The sequence below is a fragment of the Daktulosphaira vitifoliae genome, unplaced genomic scaffold (genome assembly GCF_025091365.1).
Source record: "Daktulosphaira vitifoliae isolate Bord-2020 unplaced genomic scaffold, ASM2509136v1 Scaffold_1, whole genome shotgun sequence".
NCBI classification, from domain to species: domain Eukaryota; kingdom Metazoa; phylum Arthropoda; class Insecta; order Hemiptera; family Phylloxeridae; genus Daktulosphaira; species Daktulosphaira vitifoliae.
In genome coordinates, this window is record NW_026099572.1 from 55,177,436 (window position 1) to 55,202,850 (window position 25,415).

Below are 25,415 nucleotides of genomic sequence, written 5' to 3' on the forward strand. Positions count from 1 at the left end.
TGATTGGAATTGAGCTTTTTTTTTTACAGCCTCGCAAAAGTCCAAAATATGAGCTTTTTTAACTTTCTCAAAAAATATTTAACTTAAAAAAAAAAAATTCGTACAAAAGTTGTTTAAAAGACAATTATAAACAAAAAAATTTTCTTATATTTTTTCATTTAAACAAATATTTTTCGAGTTACATTACATTTAATATGAGTACTAAAATTTATTTTTCATTTTTTTCATGTTACGGTTACTTTTTATCATGTTACACTTACGTTAGACACAATGTTATAAATGCATAAGTGTGTATGTGTGAGTTTATTTATTTATTGTATCATTAAAGTGTAGTGTATATTAATATACAAGCGATAGAGTAGGTAATTGATTTGACGCTATATTATTTAAACCCAACTAAACGCTAAATTGTACATTCCGAAACAACAATCATATTATGTCAATTGCCACCGGAATTTCTGGTAATATTTTTCTTTTTCTTTGCCTTAATCCCAACTACTTGGGGTCGGCCACCCTTATCCTAAGCTTCCACTTGACACGATCTCCCACATCTTCTACGCTCACATCAGCTGTCCTCAAATCGCATTCAATAGCATCCCTCCATCTCTTTTTTGGTCTTCCTCTATCTCTTCTTCCTTCAACATTCATTTCTATAACTGTTCTTACAGCTTTCGATTCTTCTTTCCTCATACCATGACTAAACAATCTAAGTCTATTTTCTGTCATCTTATCCACGATTGACGCAATACCTATACTTCCTCTTATATGCTCGTTCCTTATCCTATCTTTTCTAGTCATTCCACTCATCCAACTAAGCATTCTCAACTCTGCTACACTTATTCTCTGCTCTACTTTCTTATCAACCGCCCAATACTATGAACCATACATCATAGCTGGCCTCACAATTTCATACTAAATTTAAAAACTATAATTAGTATTTATTCATATATTATATTTTAAAATCAAAGAACTACTAATCAGGATATAATTAAAGAAATAAGAGTTCATGTTGCTTTTAAAATATTTCACCTATTTCTCTAAAGGAAACACTATCTACAGATTTGCATCGAAGCCTTTTNGGAAACACTATCTACAGATTTGCATCGAAGCGTTTCTTATGATAGTGATTTTAATCACTGTCAGATATCATCTATACTTGTACCATCTATGCCTCGTCCACACTGTGCCTCGACCCCACTGTGCTACCGTTTTTTTACATTTTATTTAAAATTTAAAAATAATTAATATTTTTAATAAAATGTAAAAATATTAATTATTGAGATATAGCTATAGACCTAACGTCTAACTAATATTTAAAAAAGAAATCAGCTGAAAATATTAACTGGATCAAAATTTATTTAAGTTGTCAGTGAGTGGTGGGCCACCATGTATATTCTAAACGCTATTAAAATGTAGTAAGAATAAATTAAAAAAATAAATATTCCAGTATTATTTTGAATGCGGATAAATGATAAAATATATTTATATTGTTTTATTGTCATTTATTTTTATATTCAACTAATTAGTATTAGTAAAATAGTTCATTAATAAAATATCTCACAATAGGTAATGTTCATATAAAAGTTAAACATTGTATTTAAATGAATTTCATTTTTTTGATACAAATTGAAAAAAATTATTTTCCTTTCATTTATTTCTATATTAAGTTATCGTTTATAGTTTTCCCTATAGTTCTCCTTTTAATTTCCAAATTCAAATCCAAATTCGTTGGCCAATCAATAGTTTACCCGACGGTTGTCTTGGAGATATAAGCTATTTTATTATCAAAACAAAGTCATTTTGATCTATACATTTTTTAAAAAGTGATCATATATTTTCAATAATAAATACATTTAATGAATTTTCTCCAATTTTGAGGAAGAAATACTTGTTTTTTTGACGTATTGATTAATAGTATTAGTCTAACATACTAAAAACAACTGGTATTATAAATATGCTAAGCTTTTGTAGAAACTAAGTATATTGGTGACGCATATAAAATAAATAAATAAACGTATCATGGTAATATTAATAATTTTTTAGCTTTGTATATGAGCTATATTAATAGTAAATTTATTTACAATTTTTAAACATACATTTAATAATTAATGGTGAAATGTTATAATTAAGTGTTTATTTGATTGGAATTGCTTTTGTGTTTTTTTGTTCTTCTTCTCTGGACCAGTTGGTTGATAATTACTTGTACTAAAAAGGAAGCAAATGCAACATAACTCATGAGTCTAAAAGAGTTTAAACTTCCTATTTTATCAAAGGTGAAGCCAGCTACAAAACAGCCAATTGATATTCCTGAAACCAATACTCGTTATTTTTGCCGAAACTTTATTAACAACACGAATGTTTCATTGGACAAAAATAAATGTTACCTAATCCTTGAAACGCCATACCGAACAATCCTTGCAATGTACCTTCACTTCCAGGTGGTGCCACTTTGGCGGCATATGAGATTCCAGATAAAAATAATATTGCGAACGAAACACCATTAAGTAGCTCTACTGGCAACACCCAAACAGGGTCTATTATTACTGAGTACAAGTAAAATCGTATACCAAAACAGAGGAATCCAATTGAAAACGCTGTCATATGACCAATTTTTCTTAATATGTATTCTAGAAGTTTAAATACAAAAACACAAATGATTAAAAACTAAATATAAAGCAGAAAAAAATGTCTATTTAAATAAACGTACTTGACCAGAGATATATAGGTAGTTCACCCACGCAGCATTGAATAGTGAAAGTCAGCCCTTGAATAGTTTTTATCCACGGTTTACGTTCTGGGTGGTAAAATTTTGCCAAATCATCAATGTATCTGAAACATAATTAAGTATTTATTAACTTTCCAGAAATTTATTTTCTTCGAATTATCTTTTTATATTTATTGCATGAATCATAAATTTGTCAATTTTTTAAAATTTTATTGCACCACTTAATTTTTTTCTGAAATTATTATATAAAAGTCAAAAGTTTTTAATTAAATATTTAACTTTTTCAGCTGTCAACTTTCGAATAATTCAAAAGTTCAAGGTTTGAAAATTTATTTAAATACCAAAATATTTAAACAGTTTATAAATTCATGTTTATGGTTGATAATTTAATAACTTCCTACTAGTAATTTTTAAAGGTAATCGTGTAAATTTCAATTCTGTAAAAGTTATAACATTTACGTCACTGGAAATGCAATGTGATGCACAGTAGTATCACGGCATATTAATTTTTTATACTTTATCAAACTTACATGTATAGATAAAACCAAATAAAAGCTGTGAATGCTCCTCCTATGACTGACCATAAGAGGTAAAATAATACTTTGACATCGGATAAAACTTTACCGATTTCTTTAGACATATTTTTTGAGGAACTGATTTGTCGAGACTGAAATAAAATTACATTTTATATAACTAAATCATTTAAATACTATTGTTAGTATTTTAAGAGATTTACAGCAAAAATAAGAGAGAACTTATCAACAAAGAGACCAAAGAAACTATTCTTATAAAATAGGACAGTTTGTAATATATTTTGATTTTTTTTTTATCAGATTTTATTTTATATAAAAGTATTCTGATTGATAATTTAATACTTGAAATCAATCGTATTTGAAATAAATCATGAATACTTTTTAAGTATTTTATATTAAATTATAATTGAAAAAAACATTTGTCATAAACAAAACAAAATTATATTCAGCTTATTATAATAACCACTAATGTTAGGCTAAATAATCGGGAGATATCTGCGAGATCGTGTCATGTGGATCTTTAGGATAAGGGTGGCTGACCCCAAGTTAGTTAGGATTAAGGCGAGGAAAGAGAAAAAGACTAATGTTTGGCCAAAATATTGGTAATCCTGTGTGACATATGTATCGATAGTTAGCATTATAAAGTTAAAAAAAAAAAATTCGAGGTTTTTTATTTTTGTTTTAATAATAAAAAAATGTTTTTTGAATAACAATATTATTATAAAAATGACATTGATATTGCCAAAATAAAAAATATATCGAAGTGTAAAATTATATTGTTTTCCATCATTAATAATTACTATTTCTAGAATTTCTTTTTCCAATTAAAAGATTCTATGGTAATTTCAAAAATGATTTGATTCACGTGTTTTAAGTGAAAAGTTTTGGTGTTGGCATTAGAAAAATATAATGGGTTTCAAATTATCCTTAAAAATGTGAATTTCATGCATCAAAGATTAAAAAAAATACACGAGTAATTTATTGAAAAAATCGGATAATTGGAAGTTTTTTAATTTTGTTAGGAATATGAGAAAGTTGTTAATTATCTAATTAAAATTATAAAATGGTCATTTCTAAATTTAAAATGTTCTATAAGATTAAAATATTGACCCTTATTTGAATTAAAGACGGGTAAAAATGGGATTAATGTTTTATAAGATGTTACATGTTACTTACATCTAGTCCATAGACTGCAAAAACATGAACAATTAACGAAACCATTGAAATTAAATAAGCTGGGAGATAGTTCTTTTCTATTTGTCCTTGGCTGTATAAATCTACACACCATCCTGTGAACACAGTACTAAGACCACAACCAAACGCTCCATATATCCGCTGTAATGAATACTTTTCTTTATCTTCTCCTAAAAAATACGCAAAAATGTCTTTAAATACATAAAAATCATATGAAATACCGTTTGCGAGTCAGAAATTCACACGGGGTGTTAATTACTATTAATAAATACTTTCTCCATAATATATTCCATTGACAAAATCTTTAGTGTGCTATTGAAATAAATAAAGTGTTATTAACACTGTATTTTACACCAAATAAATATTTAATAAAATTAATTATTATAATTTTTGATATAGTTTTCTAAAATAATTTTTTGAGTCATGAAGATTAATGATATAAAATTTTTGATAATTATCGATTAAATGACAAGTTATAGACATAAAATAAAATAGAATACTAACCTAGAATTTCTATACAAATAGCATCTTGTAGTACATCACCAACCATCCATAAAATCGATCTCAACATCATAATTGACAAAAATAACCAGAAACTCCATGTTGTCAATATATCCACACCATCTGATTTTTGTTGGTCCGTCAAAGATGGAATAAAATGAAGAGCTGGCGTTAAAAATGCATTTATAAAACTAGCACCCATACAAAAAGCTTTTCGACAGCGCCATCGGTCAGTGACGTATCCAGCTAGTGGTCTTACTAACACATTTAAAATAGGAAGAAATGTAAAAATGATACCAATAATGAATACTGGTATACCACGTTGTTTTGCTATTGTCGTCAACATTGGATTAATTGGTGCTGTCCCTGTTTAAGTGATTAGAAACAGAAACAAATCTATATTTAAACTTTTTTTTTGAATATTGAATAAAATGTCGTCTATTGAAAATAGACGACACTTCTAATTTCGATTAATTATGAAAGATTATAAGTCACAATTTTTTTAAATAAATGTGTTCTGTGGATATATACGGATAGTTCACTTTTGAAAAGGAACCAACTGCATATGATAGATATTTTACAATTAATATTCAATATATTAATGATTTATACATTTTAAAAGTCATAATACAATATATTAGTATGTTGCACACAACCTCGTTAATAATTTAGTAATTTTATTTATGAAAAGAGTTAAGTAACTCATTTGAAAACTGGGTATTCATAAATTTAAAAAAGTGTAGTGTATAAAAATTAAAAATTTTTTTTATATAAAATTGTATGAGAAAAATAGTTGTAACCCGAAAGTTTTACCTTTTGGACTTAGTACCTATCATAAATAATCGATTTAATTGAAATTGTTAATTAATTTTAATTATCTTACCAAAATCTAAGAGGAAGAAAGTGATTTTCATCGGTAGAAGGCGCTTGTTAACCTGAAAAGTCTTTTTTTGAATCATGTTGTTGTCTAGTACAGTTTACCTGTAAAGTAATAATTTTTTATATGAATTTTTTTAGCTTTTGCAACTAAGTTATACAATGATACTATTACATCCTATATACTATTATTATTTGATATTTTCAAAACATTATTCATATTTAATTTTAGCATATATACTAATTGTTTTAATATTAACAGATTGTATATTGTATAAAGTTAAAAATAATTTCAATTCAACATACAAAATAGTATCCAACATTAAAAATACATTAAGATTTTTTTTATTACAAGTACGAAGCTACTATAACTTTGAATGTGTTAAGACTTTCATGTATTGCAATATTATTTAGAATATTTACAGATATATTCATGTCTTTATTTTTGCGCTCACGTTTTAAAAACAAGCGCTAGGTTTCCCAAAAATATTCGAGGAATAATTTTAAGAAAATGCAATGAATACTCTTTTAATGAATACATGTGGTAGAAATTCAAAAATATGGCTGTGATATGTAGACCGTTTGTACTCTACGGTGATGATCAACTAAAAAAGTTTTTTAAAATACCTAAATAGTATACACGCCAACATACAATTAACAACGAAAAAAACAAACAACTACCGTTCCTGAACGTACTAGTCAAGAAATACCCAAATAATATTCAGTACAGAAAAAGTACACACACCGGCAGACACAAAATATGCAATTACTATATACAATAGCAACAAGATCTTTAAAAATAGTTGACAGAGACCACGTAAAAAAGATAAACATATCTTTAATACTGCTGATATACAAGGAGTTATGGACCGCATCTCAAGAATCACTAATAAATTCAAAATAAAGAGCATCTTTTAATTGAACACATTCATAGGAATATTATTGTGAAAAATGAATTACCAGACATTTTCTATCAATTCAACCTTTAGTCTTCAGAATAGTGTTCCTATTATATTATTACATTTTGCATTTAATGAAAATCCCAACTGTTTATGAAATACCATGTTTATGTATTCATGTAAATTATTCTACTCTTATCATATATGCTTATTGTGCTCATTGTACAGATTGTATATTACTATAAAATAAAAAAAACCATGTTCATGTGGCTAGTTATACATATTACATATACACATGTACAATAAATAACCAATTCTTACTAATTTTCTATTCGTTTCATTGTTATAATTTTTTGGAATCTTTTCAATTTTTATTGTTCTTCATAAGTTTGTTTGTCGAAATAAACTTCGTTATTCAAAATTTTGATCTTATCACACTGAATTTTGTATCCGCTGTTTTTGCCGTGTTCGGTTACCGCGGATTTTCCGCCCTTTGGTAGTAGAGTACGTCTTTTCCATGTTCTTTTATTCTTGTGGCAATTACACTACCTATTTGACCAATGTATGATTAGCTACACGAACATAGAATTTCATAAACAGTTGGTGTTATCATTAGCTGATAAATCAAAAAATATATGTAACTAAATGAAATCAAACATTTTTTTTCCAATATTGTATTTATTTTGCGAGTAATCGAGTGGTTTTGATAAACTGATCACTCTGTATACAATGGCGGATGTTGTATATTTTGTAACAGTGGGTGGGGATCATTAGCACAGTTTGCATGAGGACTATGTGAGATTTAGTTTTTATTAAAACAACCGAAACCCTCCTAATAAGCTAGACTTTTGGCGGGTGAGGGGAAGATAAAGCAATGTGTTAGGGATGTAAGCAATGTATACTTATAAAATAGTTTGAATGCTGCTCTCATAGACAAAATTTTCAAGTTACATTTAAATAGGGTGCACACTTCAACTGTAAATTTATATAAAAAGCTCAAAGAAACAAAAAAAAAAACAAATCTTTATACCATATTAAATATTCTATCTATCGATAAAATTACAAAAATTTCAATTATATTTTCAAAATGGAACACTTTAACAATTGATTAGTACTAAAGGTTAACAGACTGAGTCTTCTTGTGTTTCCTTTATTCTAAGTCCTAATATCAATTTTAGTAATAATAAATAATATTCACAGACATTTTTAAACTATATAGGTAAGACACGAGTTCTTACATAAATTTATCATATTTAATGCAAGTAAAGATACTTATAATAGTATTATTCTTAACTTACTGTATTTTTACTTAATATGATATTTGCAGTTATATAGAGACATGATTATAGATAAAACTATAAATTTCTTCTCCTGCTTTGGTATAAAAATGTCAATAACTTTCGAAATACTGGACCAAAAGTTGTTATCTTAAAAGTCGTTATCTTAACTAGATCATTGAATAAGTTAATTATATTATTAAATTTGTTAATTATGTCTGTAGTCATTTGAGATATTAAAGTTCACATCCTTATAAGATACAATGGATGAATATAAAAAATACTATAAGATTGATTAATTGAGAGAAACATTGGAATAAAAGAAATCAATAAAAATTATTAATATCATTTTTATTTTTTGACTATTTAAGTTGTTATATCTGACTCATTCTGTATTTATACAAAAAAATATTTAAATAGTTTTGGTTTGCTCGTGTACATAGAGCGCGAAATGTACAACAAGGACAAGGGAGTAACTCATTTTCATAAAAATTAACATGGTGTCCTTGAGTTCCGGGCTTCAGATTTCTTTAATGTACTTATCATCTGAAGCTTAATTCTTAGACTTTTTAATAATTTGTACGCTGACTTCAAGGAAGTCGTGTTACTTACCAATGCATTGAAAACAAATCCGAGTATACACATTGGAACCCAATATTTGGAAAGCATATGATTTTTATTTTTATCAATGTACTGTATAATAGTAAAAAATGCGTCTAATAACTAGAGGTATTTATAAATAGAATCAAATTCATTCATTTTTAATTTAAAAGGCAGCTTTTTGAAATCATCATTAATAATAGTTTTATTTCAGTTTCAATTATTTAAATATATATATTTTTTATAAATACATTTTATAGAAGTAAAAAATATTTATAGTAATACAATAGAACTCATTAAAATGATATAATTATTTTTCAAAATGTGTTTCTGGTGTGAGCTTCAATTAATAATTTTAATTAACCCTTTATTTTAAGCTATCTAATTAATTATTAAAATTAATATAATTGTACATAATAATAATAAATTATTACAAAACAATTGTTTTTATTGTATGCTTATTATATTAAAGTTCGAATAAATATTTGCTATTAGCAGAGTAAATTATTTTTAAGACAGCTTTGAAAGCTACTTAATATAGTTAGTATTGATATGTTTTAGTGTTTTATGGATAGTGTACGACTACTTTTTAATAAAATACTTAATTATTATTTTTTGACGAGTAACAAAAGAATTTTCTATTACCTTAAAACCAATATATAAATACAAAATGCATGTAATCTGTGATAAAATCATAACAATTACAATTATCATCATTATATAATTGTATTACTATTCTACAAATTATTCAAGTTGATACTTACGTAAATTTAAGTATAGAAAAATATTCGTTTCCTTAAAAGTATAAAAAAAACTACCAAAGAGATGCAATTTATAATTTAACAGAAAAAAAGTTAACAAACAAATTTCTTGAAGTTAATTTATAAAATGTATTATTTAATAAAACAAAAAAAAATTAATTTTTTCATAAAAATATATCAATATTATACTTTATTAATACTTTTAATTATACTACAGTATCAAAATAATTGTTAAAAATTAGACGTTGTATATATCAGTTTGTGTTGTTTATTAATGATTTTGCCGTGGTTAACGCTAAAGAAAAATACTTTTAACGCAGTTTACATATCAAACACTTAGGGCGGATTCCCAAGACTGGTGTACTTGCTAAGTACACCAACAATTGTATACTTGCCAAATCATCCAATTATTAACATGTGGAGCCTTCCCATAACTGATATAATTGACAAGTATACCAGTACTTGTATACTTGTACAAGTCATAAACAAAAGCCAAGTATACTATTCCTACGACTGGATCAAATGCCAAATAATTGTATTGGGGTGGGATCTGAAAAAATATTAAATCATGTATTATTTGCTTTTTTAGCGCTGTAGTGTTTGGACGTTTTAGTGAGTGATTTGAAATACATTGTTTAATATTGCTAGTTTTGATACCTTTTAGTTCAATATTTTTTTAGTTAAGATAAATCTTTAGCTTTTACCTATAATTTTTAGTTTTTATTTATCTAATTAACCTTAAGTTAGTTAAAATGTCTAATGATAATGATAAAATGGCTATTTATGCTTCATACATAATTATTACCTAGCGCCGTAGGTGGACGGATTAATTCGTTGCTGTCGTGCAAAAAAGTGGTTTGTGATTTTTTTTTTTTCGATTTTATTTTTAAGTTGAAAAAAACTTTTATATCAATAATAGATAATAAATAATAAGCAATAGTATATTTTTTAAAAGTTAAATTTAATTTAATTGAACATATTTAGTCAAGCAAAGATATTTTCAACCTTTAATTATTAATACAAAAAACAAATTTCATTTCTTGCACGACAACGACGAATTAATACTAGTAATAAATATAGCTGGTGACATTGTGTGTAGCTACATTCAAAGTTTAATAACACTTTTCTGGAATATATAAAAATTATATTTCATTATTTTTGTAATAAAATATATTTTTAAAGAGTCCAGTCAGAATGAAGCAAGTTTATATATTGTTGTAACTCGTTAAATTGAATTGTTGTAGAATTATTTCAGCGAAGTAAAAAAAAAAAAACAACAAATATATGTTTTAACCTAGTAACAAGTGTTTGATAAAAATCAACTAAAGTTAAATTTTTTAAAAATATGTATTATAATAGCAAAGAATTTTTTTCTTTTTAAATTTTATTCTGATTTGTGAAGTAATGAAAATACTCGCATAATACATAATGCTCCTTCAATACTTCAAAACATTTTTACTACGATTAATATAAATTCATTTTTAAAGATACAGCACAACATATATGTTGATAGATTTAAGGCGCAAACCATCCGGAAAGTTTGAGAACTTTTGCCGAATATCTGCATTGATCCGATAAAGTTATATTTATATTTTTTAATGACGTTGAATTGTAGTAAAATAATTTATGATATTATTTAAATTGGCAATAGTTTAACCTATCTTTAAGGTACCAATAAACGTGTATTGTTTGTTTAATTCGATTTTTTAAAAGTAATCGTTTTATAATAAATTATTATTAAAGTAATAAAAGACACATATCTTTTACTTTATTTTCAGACATGAAAATTTGAATTAGAAGTTCAATTCCATATACTAATTCGGTTTCAATATAAAAACTAACCAAAAATGTTTATTAAGCAATTAAAACACTATTAATTTTATAAATAAAGCCTTTATAAATTTATTAAATTTAAAATGTGTGTATCTATTTTTAAAATAAATTTAATAACTTTATAAATCAGAAATCCGTGACTAAGTTGGAATAAGGCATGAGACAATGAAATACCAAAATAAAATTTTAATGAATTAATAACTTTATCACATATAGTTAATATTATTAATATTATCAAAAGTATAAAAATTTATCGTCTGTTTCATTGAGATGATCGACTTTTTAGTCCAGTAGGTTGCAATTATAACTTACGTTATACAATATTTAAACCTTTCAAAATATCACTATTATAGTTTGGTTGTTAAAATGCAACTCTATGTAATATTTAAAGAGTATTTAGGAATAATATTAAGTGAACTTACTTGTTCATAAAGATGTATAAATTAAAGATTGGTTTCCGTTGGTCCTAGTTGTCTTGGTTTTAATAATTTCAACTATTATAAATAATTTAAAAAAAATACAAAAAAAAAAATGTAAAAATATGTAAACATAAAATTAAACGAAGGTTTTACTGAACTTCACCAAACAATTGAACAACAACCATTAAAAAATAGAGTTTTGATAGTGAAACGTAATCAATTTATAACATTAATACATTCATCTATTTTTTTTTTTTAGTAATTTGGCATTTCTAGTAAAGCCTTTCATTTAATTATAGCCATCGAAGTTTGAAATAAAACTGTTTTTACATTAATAGTTCCAATATAATTGTATAAAATAAAAAATGTCATTACTATAAAATATTTTTCAGTACTGAACTGTATTAATCTTGTTTTCGGTACCCAACATTAGCAATTAAAGCCAATTTGAGGAGGTTAGTTTCCCTAAAAATTAAAGAAAAAAAACACGACAGAGTAAAACTAAAAGTGTTTCAGCTACGCACCATATATAATTTTTTATTTGCAAAAATGAAACAGAATTTTACAAATATAAATATTTTAATAAAATATTAAACTATCCAATATTATTTACATTATATTGAATATTCATAAATTAGTAAGTTATATAATTAATACATTATATAATAAACCTTAACTATTAAATTATATTTACAATTATACCATAAAATAGTTTTGCCTATTTATTAAATTAAATTAACTAATTAGGCCAATATGAACCAACGCTATACTGTACAAATATAGGTGGGCGGGGAAGAAAAAATTATATTACCGATAGCCACCCTAAAATCAAATATTGGACAAGTACACAAGTGTGCACTAGTGAACTACAAGTGTAAACTTGTCAAGCCATTAATTCGTTTGACTTGTGTCACATTTACCAACAATCCGCGGGAAACTGACAACTGACCAATTATTGTACAAGTATAGTTTTCCGATGGTTTAACAAGTATACACAAGTGAGAAATAGTTGGCAAGTACACCAGTCGTGGGAATTCAGCTTTAGAAAAAGGTACATTTTGTCATAGTTTACTATCTCGTTATATATTACATTGTATTAAAATTATTACAAGTACGCATTTATCTTATCGATTAATTGGCCTTTAATCTTCAAGTTGCTCTTCGGGTGTTTGGGTAACGACCGTTTTTTAGTCAAAAACAACCTTTTTTTGTTCCATCAGTACGACAAAACTACAGATGCGATAAAAATTCTAAAAACATATCTGAATTGAGCATCATGTCACCTAAGTATCGGTTAAGTCACTTTTTTCGAAATTATGATATTTTTAACCCTTATATATATAGTTTATATTTTTGAAAATTTTAATATTTTGAAAATAAATTTTTGCGTTGAATGAATCAAAATTTCAAAAAAAGACTCAAGTGATATGATGCTGATTTCAGATCCGTTTTCAGAATTCTTATCGCATCATTAGTTTTGTCGTAGTAATAGAACAAAAACTCATAGTTTGATACATTCAAACTTATGGTTTTCAAACAGTAGCTGTTATATCTGAGATACTCGTGCGCGTATGTGCGTTAAGTTGGCTTCTCATTACTCGTCTATTTATAAATTGTGTTATAATTTTCATGTTTTTATTGTTATTGATATTCGATACAAAAAAAACTCATAAATTTTTTAAAAGATTAAAAGCTCTAATATTATTGACACCTCTATAAGATATAAGGGATAGACCTAAAAAATATTTTATAACAGGTATATAGATTTACATATGTAATTAACATATGTAATTAACAAAATCAAAAAAAAATATATTTTCCAAAGAAATCAAAAACCATTTTAATGGTAATTGTTTAACTAGCGTTAAAAATTCACTTGTATAACAATATGATACAATTGAAAATTTATTTAATTAAGCAAATAAAACAAATGGTTAAATTAATTAAATAAACAATTTATTTAAAAAGTTGAAGTATAAATTTTGAACGAGTATTCGTTACAATAAAAAAACATGGGCCAGTAGACCGTTCCCACTTATCGCGTAGTTGGACAAATATTTATAATCCCTCTGATTCGTGTCACAAATACCGACAACTAGGGAAGATGACGAATTGTGAATGCTGAACACTCGTACAAGTGCACCGTTCCCACTGCTTGATAAATATACAGAAATAACGAATATTCGGCAAATAGACGAGTAGTAGGAACCCGACTTCAGCCACGGCAGCTTAGAGTTGCCCATATACTTGCGTAGGGCAGTACCGACTGCCTAAAAATAGTTACAAATTAATACACACTTGATATTAAACCTGTATATGTGATATTTGTTTTTATTTAATGACCGACAAAGCTATCATTGCATAGTACGAAAAATTATTATTTTTCAATATTTAAGTGTCGCTAAAGAAATAGGGAATCGTAAAATAATACCGCTGTCAGGAAAATAAAGAATATAAATATAGATAATGAATTAACATTTTTATTTCAACACATTTGTTAATTATTTGATCATTTAATGTATAAATCTCTTACATTAAATATAAAAGTGAATTTTAAACTACATTCAATTAAAAAGTAAATTATTTTTTAAAAAAGCTGATCAGTCATAAGCGGATGATGAGAAATAACCTATACTTAGTATAATGCGAGGAGCTTAGGATGCGAGAGGTATAAGTGCACATTTCAAAAAAAAAAAAAAGTGATTTAGATGTACAGTCAGATTGAAAATTAATATTTCTTATTATTAGAAAAAATTTGTTAAAAAAAGTATATATGACTGTAAAATCAAAATACTATTTTAGCAACACACGAAAATTAAAAAATGAATATAATATATATTATTTTGGTAAAATATTTGAAATTCTCAAACCAACATTTTACCTTATACAACTTATTTGAGGTGTATAATTTAATTCTCCTTGTTAGTAATTAGAAGTTAGTATTTTTTTCATGATGAAAAATCTTAAAGAAGGGCAAGGTTAAAATATAACTCATTAGAAAAGACATTTTCTTTTCTTTTTTTTTTAGATAATTTGGAAATGATAGTTTTTATAATGATTTTTTACCATTGTCATCCAGAGTGCAAACTTTTTATACTTGTAAAAAATATTTTATTTAGAAGTTATTCAACCAATAATTCAAAAATAGTTAATATATTTTTCATAGTATTATTTTAAAATGTAATTAGCACACATACTTTATTATTTTAGGTATAATTTAAACAATCGTAGGATAATAAATGTATAATTTTTTTTAAATAGTTTGAAATCAACTAAACACGAGTTATTTACCTGTAATTTTTGGCGTCTTGTATTTAAAACTGAAGTTCAAAGGGTTTTTTTTTTACAAATTTTCATTTTTAACGTAATTTTTGCAAAAAAGAAAGAAATTATTTATTCAGAGGATCCCGAGTTCAATGACTCTCTAAATAGAAATACTGCAATTGTTACCGCTACATTGAATACTAGTCAGGGGCTCACAAATTTAGAACAGTTTTCTGCTGTACTAAATATGTCTCGTATGAATAATAAGACTTATCAAATATGTAATGATTTTATATTGCTAAGCAAACTAAAAAAACTGCATGTGATTCTAAATTGTTGGCAGAGAAAGAAGAAGCTAGACTTGCTATTAAAAAAATTGATTAATATAGGAAATATAATTATATGATTACTAATAATTTAAAGGTAAATATTGTGCTATTATAGTAGTGCATTATAGTCATATATGACTGTTGCTGAGGGTTCTATCATGTAATTAACTTATTAATATTTAATATATGAATGCATTGGTGCAATTTAAAAAAAATTTCAGAAGATAAAATATATTATGATCCCTATAAATTATTTTTATATAACATTTATAAATAATTGTAGAAGAACTGTGCCTATGTATGAATGAATACTAGATTAATTTGGAGGTAATTGACTGACGTTGAGGTGCCCTTTTATAAAATTTATTTATATCAATCATTTTTGCAATAGACTATGAATAAAATAAGTTCAGATTTTAGAACTTTCACTGTATAACATTTTTAATAATTGTTTATAATAAAAAATGCTTATTAGAAATTACAATTACAGTAGTATTATTTATTTTTTTTTTTTTGCACAACTATCTTAAATAAATATTTTGACTTTAAATAAATTGTAAAAAATCAGGGTAGTTAAAAACATGTTTAAAAATAAACCTGTTTAAAATGTACCATGAGACAAATGTAAATTTTTGATATTTTAAACTCTGCGTATTAACTTAAATGTGGCCAATGGGTTTCACCATCATTCAGAATCATCAATTTTAGTTTAGTTCTATTACATTATCCAGTTTAACCACTCGTGATTTTTATTGTAAGATTCTACTATTTATTTATTACGTATTTGATGTCATTTAATTATCAACTTAAAGTGGGGAAGTTAATAGTTAGTAGTAAATATAACTTGGCCATTATATTCAGATTATGCAAATGAAGGTAGTTAAGAGTATATCATTCATAAACAGGTTATTGACATATGATTTCTCTATAACAATGATGTTTGAGAACTTCTATTAAAATTTTTTTAAACATTAAATTCTTTTAAATAGAATATGAAAATGAGCTCTAAAAAAAATAAGTTTTCTTAAACATCGGTTCATAAATAATATTTAAGTAATAACTCGACAAATATTATATAATTAGCTTTGCCAATTTTTAGACTGTAAATTAGACAGTTTAAATACAGGATTCTCTTTTTCTTCCTCGCCTATATCTCAACTATTTATGATCAGCCAGCTGTATCCTAAACTTCCATCTGATACGATTACCCACATTATCTACACACACACCAGCAGTCTTCATATCACCTCAATAAAATATAGATTTCCAAAGGAAATTACTCAATATAATAAATGAATTTCATTAAAACTTTTTTGTGTAAAATGTTTTTATTTAAAAAATATTTTTTTACCGTATAATATATACTTTCTTTTTTGACATACATTTAATGACAGAGGAGAAAGCATCAAATGAATCACACGATAAAATTTTTAAATAGTTTCTGTTTTATTAATAATGCTTAAATAAGTTATTCATATTGGTAATTAAGTTAATTAAGTATCAGTTTACAAGTATGATTCTTAGAAAACGTTTAAGAGGAAAAAAAATAGAAAATTGGGATAATTTTAGAGTTTTTAAAAAAAAATGAGTGTTTTTGTGATTTCTATTAAGTTTTTTATTAGTCGTGCACTATATTTGGCCTGTTATCAATCGAAGAATGACGTTTATTTAAAATAAATGTATAAAATATAATGTATGTGATATTACAGCTATTACTTCTATACATTCATCGATACCAATAATAGTTGTATTGCATACAAAATAATTTAATTGAATAATTATGATCAAGGTTTATTTACTTTTAAAATAAGTATATTTTTTCAGATGTTTGCAGTAATTTGTACAATGCTATTTGAGTACAATATATATAATTTTTTTTTAATAAAATACGCTTAAATGAATTGTACTAGCAATAGTATATATGTATAGAGATAGTTACCACTGATATGATAATTGTGAACGCAGCACATTTTGTTTTAATATTAATGCATATTTGTAATTTTTTATACGCGTAAAATGACGAGTTATAAGTTTCCTCGCTAATTTATAATTATCTACCCAATAAAACTTTTAAGTGCTTTAGGAAATAAATTTACTAAATATAGAACTATGCATACGTATTAAATATCGTAGTCAATTTATTTAAATTTGTATAAAACTCTTTTATAACTACTAATTACAATATAATATGAATTATCTACTATTAAAATCTATTTAGATCTTAAAATATAAAAATTTAAAGTACATTATAATAAATATAATAGAAAAAATTAATTATTGTTGCGATTTAAGATAAATGGATACTACAGTTAGCTAAAACATCGGACAATATTTTTCAATAAAAAAACGTCAAATATTTTATACATTTACATTTGACCTTTACATTATTCTATGGATCGACGGCCTATTATCGAAACCGTATAGATAATTATGTGAAAAAAGGTACTGTACGGGGTTAGAAGACGTAAAAAAAATCATTTATATGTTATACTTTCGTTAAGGCCGATTACGTGGTGTGCAGATAAGGGAAACGTGGTGGTACTGCGTCACAAAATATAATGAAAATTATGTAATATTATAAGTTATATTTCAAAACAGTATAAATAAGTATACATGTTTCATATAAATTGGAAGAAATAAGGATAACAAATTAATTTAAAAAATCATGTAAAAATCGTTCAATACAAGTTCAGAATTATAACTAATAGATATACATATGTCTGCCTTTGAATATAGATTCCTATTGTTTATCTGAAATCATGGTTATATAACACAACATCATTGCATTATTGTAATGTTAAAATATTTATCTTATCTACTCTCGATATATAAACAATTTTTTTTTACTTAGTTTAGTTTAGTTTAGTTTATTTGTACTACAAAGGCTACATAACTTATAAATATCATTAAGCTAGGACTTCCTATTGTTTCGGAAGAGAAAACAGCGACGAAGCATCTAAATGACAAACCTATAGCTAGAAATCATCATAGGCAATTGAAAATCAGTTCAAAATATAGAGGATTGATTGAATAAATAAATGATCCAGCATAATCCTTGTAAAGTGACTTTTCTACCAAGAGGAGAAACTTCAATATTATAATATACAACATATAAAAATATTAACAAAATATTTGCCCTTCAATGTTAAATAATGCGATTGAAACAGCAGTCACGAGACAAATTTTCTTTCAAATGAATCTAAAAAAAATTGGTATTTTAAAAACATTTACGAGTTAATGAGACCTTTGCAATCATGTTATGTAGGTAACAAAATCTATGTATTCTTCTTGTGTTCTTAAATAGTTAATGCCAAACAGCAAAAATACTGCCAATATTTGTATCACGTGCTCCATAAATACGTTATAATAAATATTTTGCCTTGTATTCTCCTTTAAAATCAAATAAAGTTAAATTTGAGAAAATATTGAGGTTTTAATTATAAATCGTGGACTTTGTAAGAATCCATATAATTGTGTGATTATATATATAATTTTTTTTAGGAACGAGTGAAAATGTTTACATCTCTAAGTAGTTTTGGAAATTCAAAGTCTTAGATTGACATTAACTATTTTAATTGTGTTATTTTCATGTGGGTCGTTTGTAATAGATCGACATTTTAAACCAATATTTTTATACATGTTGTATAAAAGGAAATCGCTAATAATCCTTAATGAAATTATCACTAGTAATATCTAAAAGCTCCGTTTTTTAAATTAATTTACATTGTCTGCTTTTTCTTGTATAATATGTTAGAAATAAAATAAAAGGCTGGCGTTAAAAACGCACTTACAAAAATTGCGGTCAAACCAACATATTTGTAACAATGCCAACGATCAGTGAAAAAAATTGGCTAGTGGTCGTGCTAAGACATTTAAAGTAGGAAGCAACTTAAATATTATTCTAACAATGAATATGGGAATACTTCATTGAGTTTAAATTGACGTTTACTGCAGCTGTTCTTAAAGTGAACACCATAAAACATTAATTTAGCAATATATTAAAAAAAATATATTTTAGGTAAACAATATGCAATTTTAATTCATATACATATTTTGAATCTCTTCAAATATAATTCCACTATATTTTATAGTGGTCTGCATGTGTATAATATTTGAATAACATATTCACCTTTTCGAGTTATACAAAATTTACAGTAGGCAGCAGCTCAATCATCGAGCACTATAAGTTACATAAATTGATGTCTTTTAACTATAGGTTATATAGCTGTCTTAATATAAATTAAATTTTTAAAATAGTACGATAACATTAAATTAAAAAAAAAAAAAAATCGACCTCCTAAGATTTTATTATTAAGTTATTGTAACTATTATTTTAACTATACAGAGTCAATACGTTAACGCTAGGCACTCAATTTCTCTTAAAATAATAATTATTTGTGTTTTTTTTTTTTGCATTTGTTAGTTATATATGTATTTCTAATTATCTATAACAAAATATTTTTTATGATCATCTTTTATACTTTATAGGAATGTAAAATTTTTTTTTTTCAAATAGCAGCATACATATTATAATGTAATTAATAAATTGCTGTTTAATAAAAGTTTTTGGATCAGTATTTTAGAAGTTAATAACATTTTTATGTTTGGATGGAGCGAGGAGCTTTGGGGAAGAATGTGGAGTTAATGATAAAACGAGAACTACCAGTCCCTACTTCTAGTCAAACTTTAAATTATTAATAACTTCTGTAATACTGGTAAAAATGTGCAAACGACCAGTAATTTACTTAATTACATTATTTTCTATTTTATAAGCTAATTAATTATGCATGTTGCTATTTGAAAAAATAAAGTATACACTTTTATATTGTTATATCACTTTTGAATTTTCTTATTGCTAAATTCAAATCATCAGCAAAATCATTAATAGAAGCTTTAGTTTTACCAATCTTGAAACACATCATGTATAAAAATCTATTTTGTACTTTTTCAATTTTAATTATATTACTTAATTGATAAATATTCCAAATTATGGTGTATTTATATATAATTTTATTTTGTTCAAAGATTATTATTTTTGATTATTGTGTGTCAGTATTTAATTTACACTTTTTGCCCTTTTATTAAATTATTACTATAAATTTATTTATTTATTTGATAAATATAAATATATAAATATAAATGTATATACCAATTTAATTAAACTGAAGATTTTATAGAAACTTCAATTTGAATGACTGATATAATAGAACACAATAGAATGGTACGCACGGGGTAATGATTTGCACCTCAATATCTCGTAAACTTAAAACTTAAACTTTAAGGCTCTAGGTATAAGAAACATTATTAATCAATTGGCCTAGTTTATTGTGTACACAAAATTTAACATCATTGTCATTTTTTTTTAATTAACTACCAAAAGAGTAAAAACTGGAATGACCGATATAAAATTTCAAAAATCTCTAAGTCATATCGTAACTCAAAATAAAATAAAGCGACAGTGTGTTGGGTAATGATATGAGTTACTTTAGTACGAGGTATGATTCGAAAGTTATGAAATAATAAAGACGAGTAGATATAAAAAGAAATAATTAAAGTTCTACTTATAGAGGTATTATTAATTATCCAACTGGTAAGTACCTGTAATAATACACTGAGGTAACGAAGAGGCGTTGGCCATCTGACGAATACCATGTAATGTGATTATGTATAACGTACAAACTAGTCAGTAGTAATTAATTAAAGAATAAAGATTAATATAAATATTTGATCTATTGCTTTTTGTTATCATTCTTTACTCAGATTATTAATTCTAAATAATTGTGTATTAATATAATATAAATATTGACTCTTATTGATTTTAAATCTTACCTGATAATTTTTCTTTTTTCTTAGAATAACTTCAGTAACAGTATTAATAATTGATAAACAAAGTAACACAAATTTTACTTTTAGTTCACAAATTAACACGTAAGAATTTCGGCATAATAATCACAAATTTTACGTGTGAAGGTTAGAGCGCAATTAGAACAGGCCGACTCTGAGGAATTGCTCTGCCTTTTATAATATTTTATATGACCGAAAATCACCATTGTCTCATTTTTGCAATGCTATTGTTTATTGATAAGTAATCATAAAATATATAAATTAATACATGTGAATAACATACAAATCATTTTGATATTGTATATAACGTTAATATAGTTTGTTTTTACATTTAAGATTAGGGTTCACACATTTCTTTTATTATTAAGATAAGAGTAAAAAGAGCTGACAAGTATAATTTATAAATTTCTTCTCGGAAAGAGTGATTTTTAAAGGTGACTAATAATTGACTCATGACAGAATCGTGTTTAATATAATATAATAAGCAACAGTATGCGTTTGTTAAATATTTCTCCAAGTCAATTATTTAAATTATTTGTTTGATAGTAATAATCATGTTATTCAAATAATTTGAATATAATTTATAAATGGAAGTGATTAATTATCGTAAATGAAAATATTAATTGAAAGACCATTATTGTGGACACAAACAGAGTAGTCTACTGTTATTTCATATTATGATAGCGATGAGTATATTACGACAGTCAAAATATTTTTAACTATAAGTTATGATTTTAACATATATAATATATATATATATATATATTTAAAGATAAAGGTGTTATCTTTAATTTTATAAACACAGTATCCCACCGTGATTTACGAATAATACGAATAACGATTTTTTAATAACCCTGATTTACTAATTTGACTATACAAACTAGTAAATCACGATGGGACACTATATACTTGACTAGTAACATTCTATGAAATTTATAGTACTACAAATTAAAAATTTTTTTTCAAAAATGTATTTTGGGGTCATATTTATTCAGCCCGATCTCTGTGATTCCGGTAAATTTGATCATTTGCAATTTATAGTAGTTACACGAAAGAAAAGCTGTTTATCTCTTACTAATAACCGATTAGAATAGCAACCAATACTACACTTGCTACGATTAGTACGATTACTTAATAGACGATAAACGGTGGTGTAAACACCAGAGTTTAGTGGCAAACGCAGCAGTAACTTAGCCAAAATGAAATCGTATTTGGTTACCGTTTTTGAAATAAAAAATAATTTAAAAGAAATTTAAATTTAGAATAAATTGTGCATTTTAAAAATAAAATAATTTTTATATTTACCTATTTTACACTATTATTTCTTAGAAAAAAAAAAAAATAATAATGTGTTTTAGTGATTTGGTAATATTTAAAACAAAAAGCGTTATCACCGAAAGAAATTCATGACAATTGAGTTGGATATCAAAGTAAGTGTCTCAGGAAGATTTATAGTAAAAAAATAAAAGTGGATCATGAAATCAAAAACCCTAAGTACATATACGCCACTTAAATATATTGTTTGGGATATTAAAATTATTAAATAATTTTGGAAAAAAATTTCGCTCCTTCTTAAAAATATTTTTATATTAAAATGCTTACATGCAATCATAATTTTAAGAGAGTACCCTGTGAGTTATGACAAAACTTGAGAAGGCTACCTACTTAAGCCTTCAGATTGCGGTCATGCCCAAATAAATATGAAGAATTTCTTTAATTTTAATATAAAATTATTGACTTTTTTCGACTTGCTATGCAGCTATGTTATATATTTAACTTTCATAGAAAAAAGGATATTTTAAACTTGGTAATTTTTAACGACATTTTAAGCAATGCTTTTGTACAATATTATAAAAGAAATCAAAACTTAAATAATCATTTGCATTTTGGTTTTTGTGATTAAGTCACAAATCATTGTCTAAACCAATAATGTACCCAGTGCTCGAATTGGGGGGGGTGCGCAGGGGGACGTAGCTCCTCTACTTTTTTTAAAATTTTTTTGCGCACCCCAACTACTTTTTTTTATTGTGACGGGAGGACGGTGGAAAATACCACCTCTTTTTTTTTTTTAAAATATTAGTATGATAATGAAATATGATTTATTTATAAATACTAAATAAAGTAATGAGTAAAAAAAAAAAAAAAGGTCTTCAAAATACTAGGGACGCAGTTTTCAAATTGTTAAGTTGAGCTCCCCTACTTATTTTTGGCCAATTCGAGCACTGAATGTACCCATATTTTAGTTCGGGTAAGGTTTTCGCTATAGGTTGATAATAGACTTGTGTAGAGTTTCATTTCTTTCACTATATAACTAAGCTAGTTTTGAGAGGGTTAAGACCCTGGAACCCTATCTCTGAGTATGCCATTTGTCTGAGCATTTATAAGTATTAAATGGACATCAATTTGTTAAATATACAATAATATTTTACAAATTAAATAGTCAGTAAATTAAAAAAAATCAATTTTTAAATTACCGAACTCCAATTGTCTTTTCTTATCAAATAATATCTTGAGAAAAAAAATTATAATATGTATCTTTAACAAATGAAAATATTAACATATTTTAAACAGTTTAAAAGAATTATTTAGACTATTTAATTTATTTTTTATAAAAAACGTAACTCATTGATACATGTTTACACAATTTTTTTAAATGTTTGTTTAGAAAAAAAAAAATGCATGAACTTACAATTTATTTATTTTATTTATTTTTGCCACTGCCACTGGTCGCACGTTTCAAATAGCGAGTACGCACTTCAATATTTTACTGCAATCCTGTGAAGAGATGGTAACTTATTTATTCTTTTTCGTTAAATCGTCGACGTCAAATCTGTCACTTTGTTAGCGATGGCAAATTATTCTAAGGTCAAACGTGGCATCACAGCATCAGAAATAATCTAAAAACGTAGATAGTTCACAATAAGCATGATATCCTAACTATTTTGCGATTTTTTAGCGTCAAATTGTGCTAATTTTTAGAATTTGTAATTAATTATACAAAAAATTACATTGTGGTGCGGTTAATCGTCGACTTCTCTTCTTAGAGGTGCTAAGATGTCGATTATAGCTTTGAAAACAAACTAAACTTGGCCTTGAGGATACTTCCGCAAACAAATTTTAAAAGTTAAGTAATGACGGGATTAAGTGTAGCAGAGATGAGCATTATTTTAGATTAATATCTATTGAAATCTGACAGTTATTAAATTCACTATTGTAAATTACTTTATTATGTATTTGAAAATGTTTTAAATAAAATGTATCAAAGAGACAAATTAATGATTTAACTGGCCAATTATTCATAGAGAACAAGTTACCAGAACGTTTTTTTTTATTTAATCCTATATTAAATCAAACATGCTTTAATTTGAAATAATTTAAAATGCCAGTATTTCATTGATATGAAAAAACTACAAAACCAGCATTTTTACCAAAAATTGTATGATTATTTATTGCAATGCTTAATAACTCTAGGAAATCAAGATTTCCGTTTTTTTTCTTAATGTATATTGTGTTCATTTTAATTTTATATACGTTTAAAAAGTCAAGTATTTCGGAACATTATAAAAAATTGAAGAAAAAAAAATTATGATATGACTTTTCAGCCTCACAGTACCTTAATTAATGATTTAATATTCATAAAAGTATGTTACCGATAAGATTAATATCTAAAGTATTATCATTAAACATTTTGAATAATCCGTTTAATTTTCAAAAAGTTATTTCAATATTAAGTGAAAAACTTAAAATATCAACATAGACTATTTTATGAACTTATTTTTTAAGACACTTTCCATTTGAGATTCATATCCCATTTTGGGATTAATAAAAATTTTCTAAAATTATAGAACTGATAGCTTAAACAAGATAAATTTTGTGATTTTTCATTGAGCAAAATCGGTTTAGTAAGAGCAAAATAATCTTGTATACTGACACAAAATATAATCATTTTATTTTAACAATTTATGTACATTTAATTATAAATTAATTAAGTTATAAATTATTTAACTAAAATTTAACATATTTTAATATATTAAGTATATTAATATTTTAAGTTTTATTGTGGCTATAGTTATGATAGCAATAATATAAAAAAATCAATTCCAAAAGATGTACTCAACAAAAAAAAAACGGTAGCAGAGTAGTGTCGCGGCACATTATGAACGTGGGATAGTTGAGACAAGTATAAATGATATCTGACAGTGATTAAAATCACTATTATAAGAAATGCTTCATGCAAATCTGTAGATAGTGTTTAATTCAAAGAAATTGATGGTAAATTACAAAACCAAGATCAACTCCTATTTCATTAATTATGTCTTGATTAGTTATTCTTAGAACATAGTTTTAAACAACATTTCAA

At 25.4% G+C, this 25,415-nt stretch overlaps 1 protein-coding gene across 5 annotated transcripts; it reads right to left on the bottom strand.

Moving 5' to 3' along the window:
- Positions 1-2,015: 2,015 nt before the first annotated feature.
- Positions 2,016-23,872, bottom strand: LOC126910418 (major facilitator superfamily domain-containing protein 6-B-like). Of its 5 annotated transcripts, none has more exons than XM_050692977.1 (8): positions 23,745-23,872; positions 5,837-5,934; positions 4,957-5,319; positions 4,435-4,622; positions 3,256-3,392; positions 2,708-2,829; positions 2,385-2,627; positions 2,016-2,307 (listed from the first exon to the last, which is right to left on the bottom strand). In XM_050692977.1, exons 2-8 carry the CDS (start codon positions 5,910-5,912, stop codon positions 2,126-2,128), a joined length of 1,311 nt encoding a protein of 436 aa, XP_050548934.1. In that variant the 5' UTR covers positions 5,913-5,934; positions 23,745-23,872; the 3' UTR covers positions 2,016-2,125. The 5 variants fall into 5 exon arrangements, with proteins under 5 accessions (XP_050548934.1, XP_050548936.1, XP_050548935.1 ...); XM_050692979.1 differs by lacking the exon at positions 23,745-23,872 and adding an exon at positions 23,530-23,671; XM_050692978.1 differs by lacking the exon at positions 23,745-23,872 and adding an exon at positions 21,041-21,205.
- Positions 23,873-25,415: the final 1,543 nt, after the last annotated feature.

What these genes read in the sequence shown, in the direction of transcription:
- LOC126910418 (XM_050692977.1), bottom strand. Translation starts at nt 5,912, where the DNA reads ATGATTCAAAAAAAGACTTTTCAGGTTAACAAGCGCCTTCTACCGATG. An exon ending in TTTCTTCCTCTTAGATTTTG is followed by an intron (nt 5,320 to 5,836) that starts GTAAGATAATTA and finishes TCACTTAAACAG; the next exon opens with GGACAGCACCAATTAATCCA. An exon ending in ATTTGGTTTTATCTATACAT is followed by an intron (nt 2,830 to 3,255) that starts GTAAGTTTGATA and finishes ATTATGTTTCAG; the next exon opens with ATACATTGATGATTTGGCAA.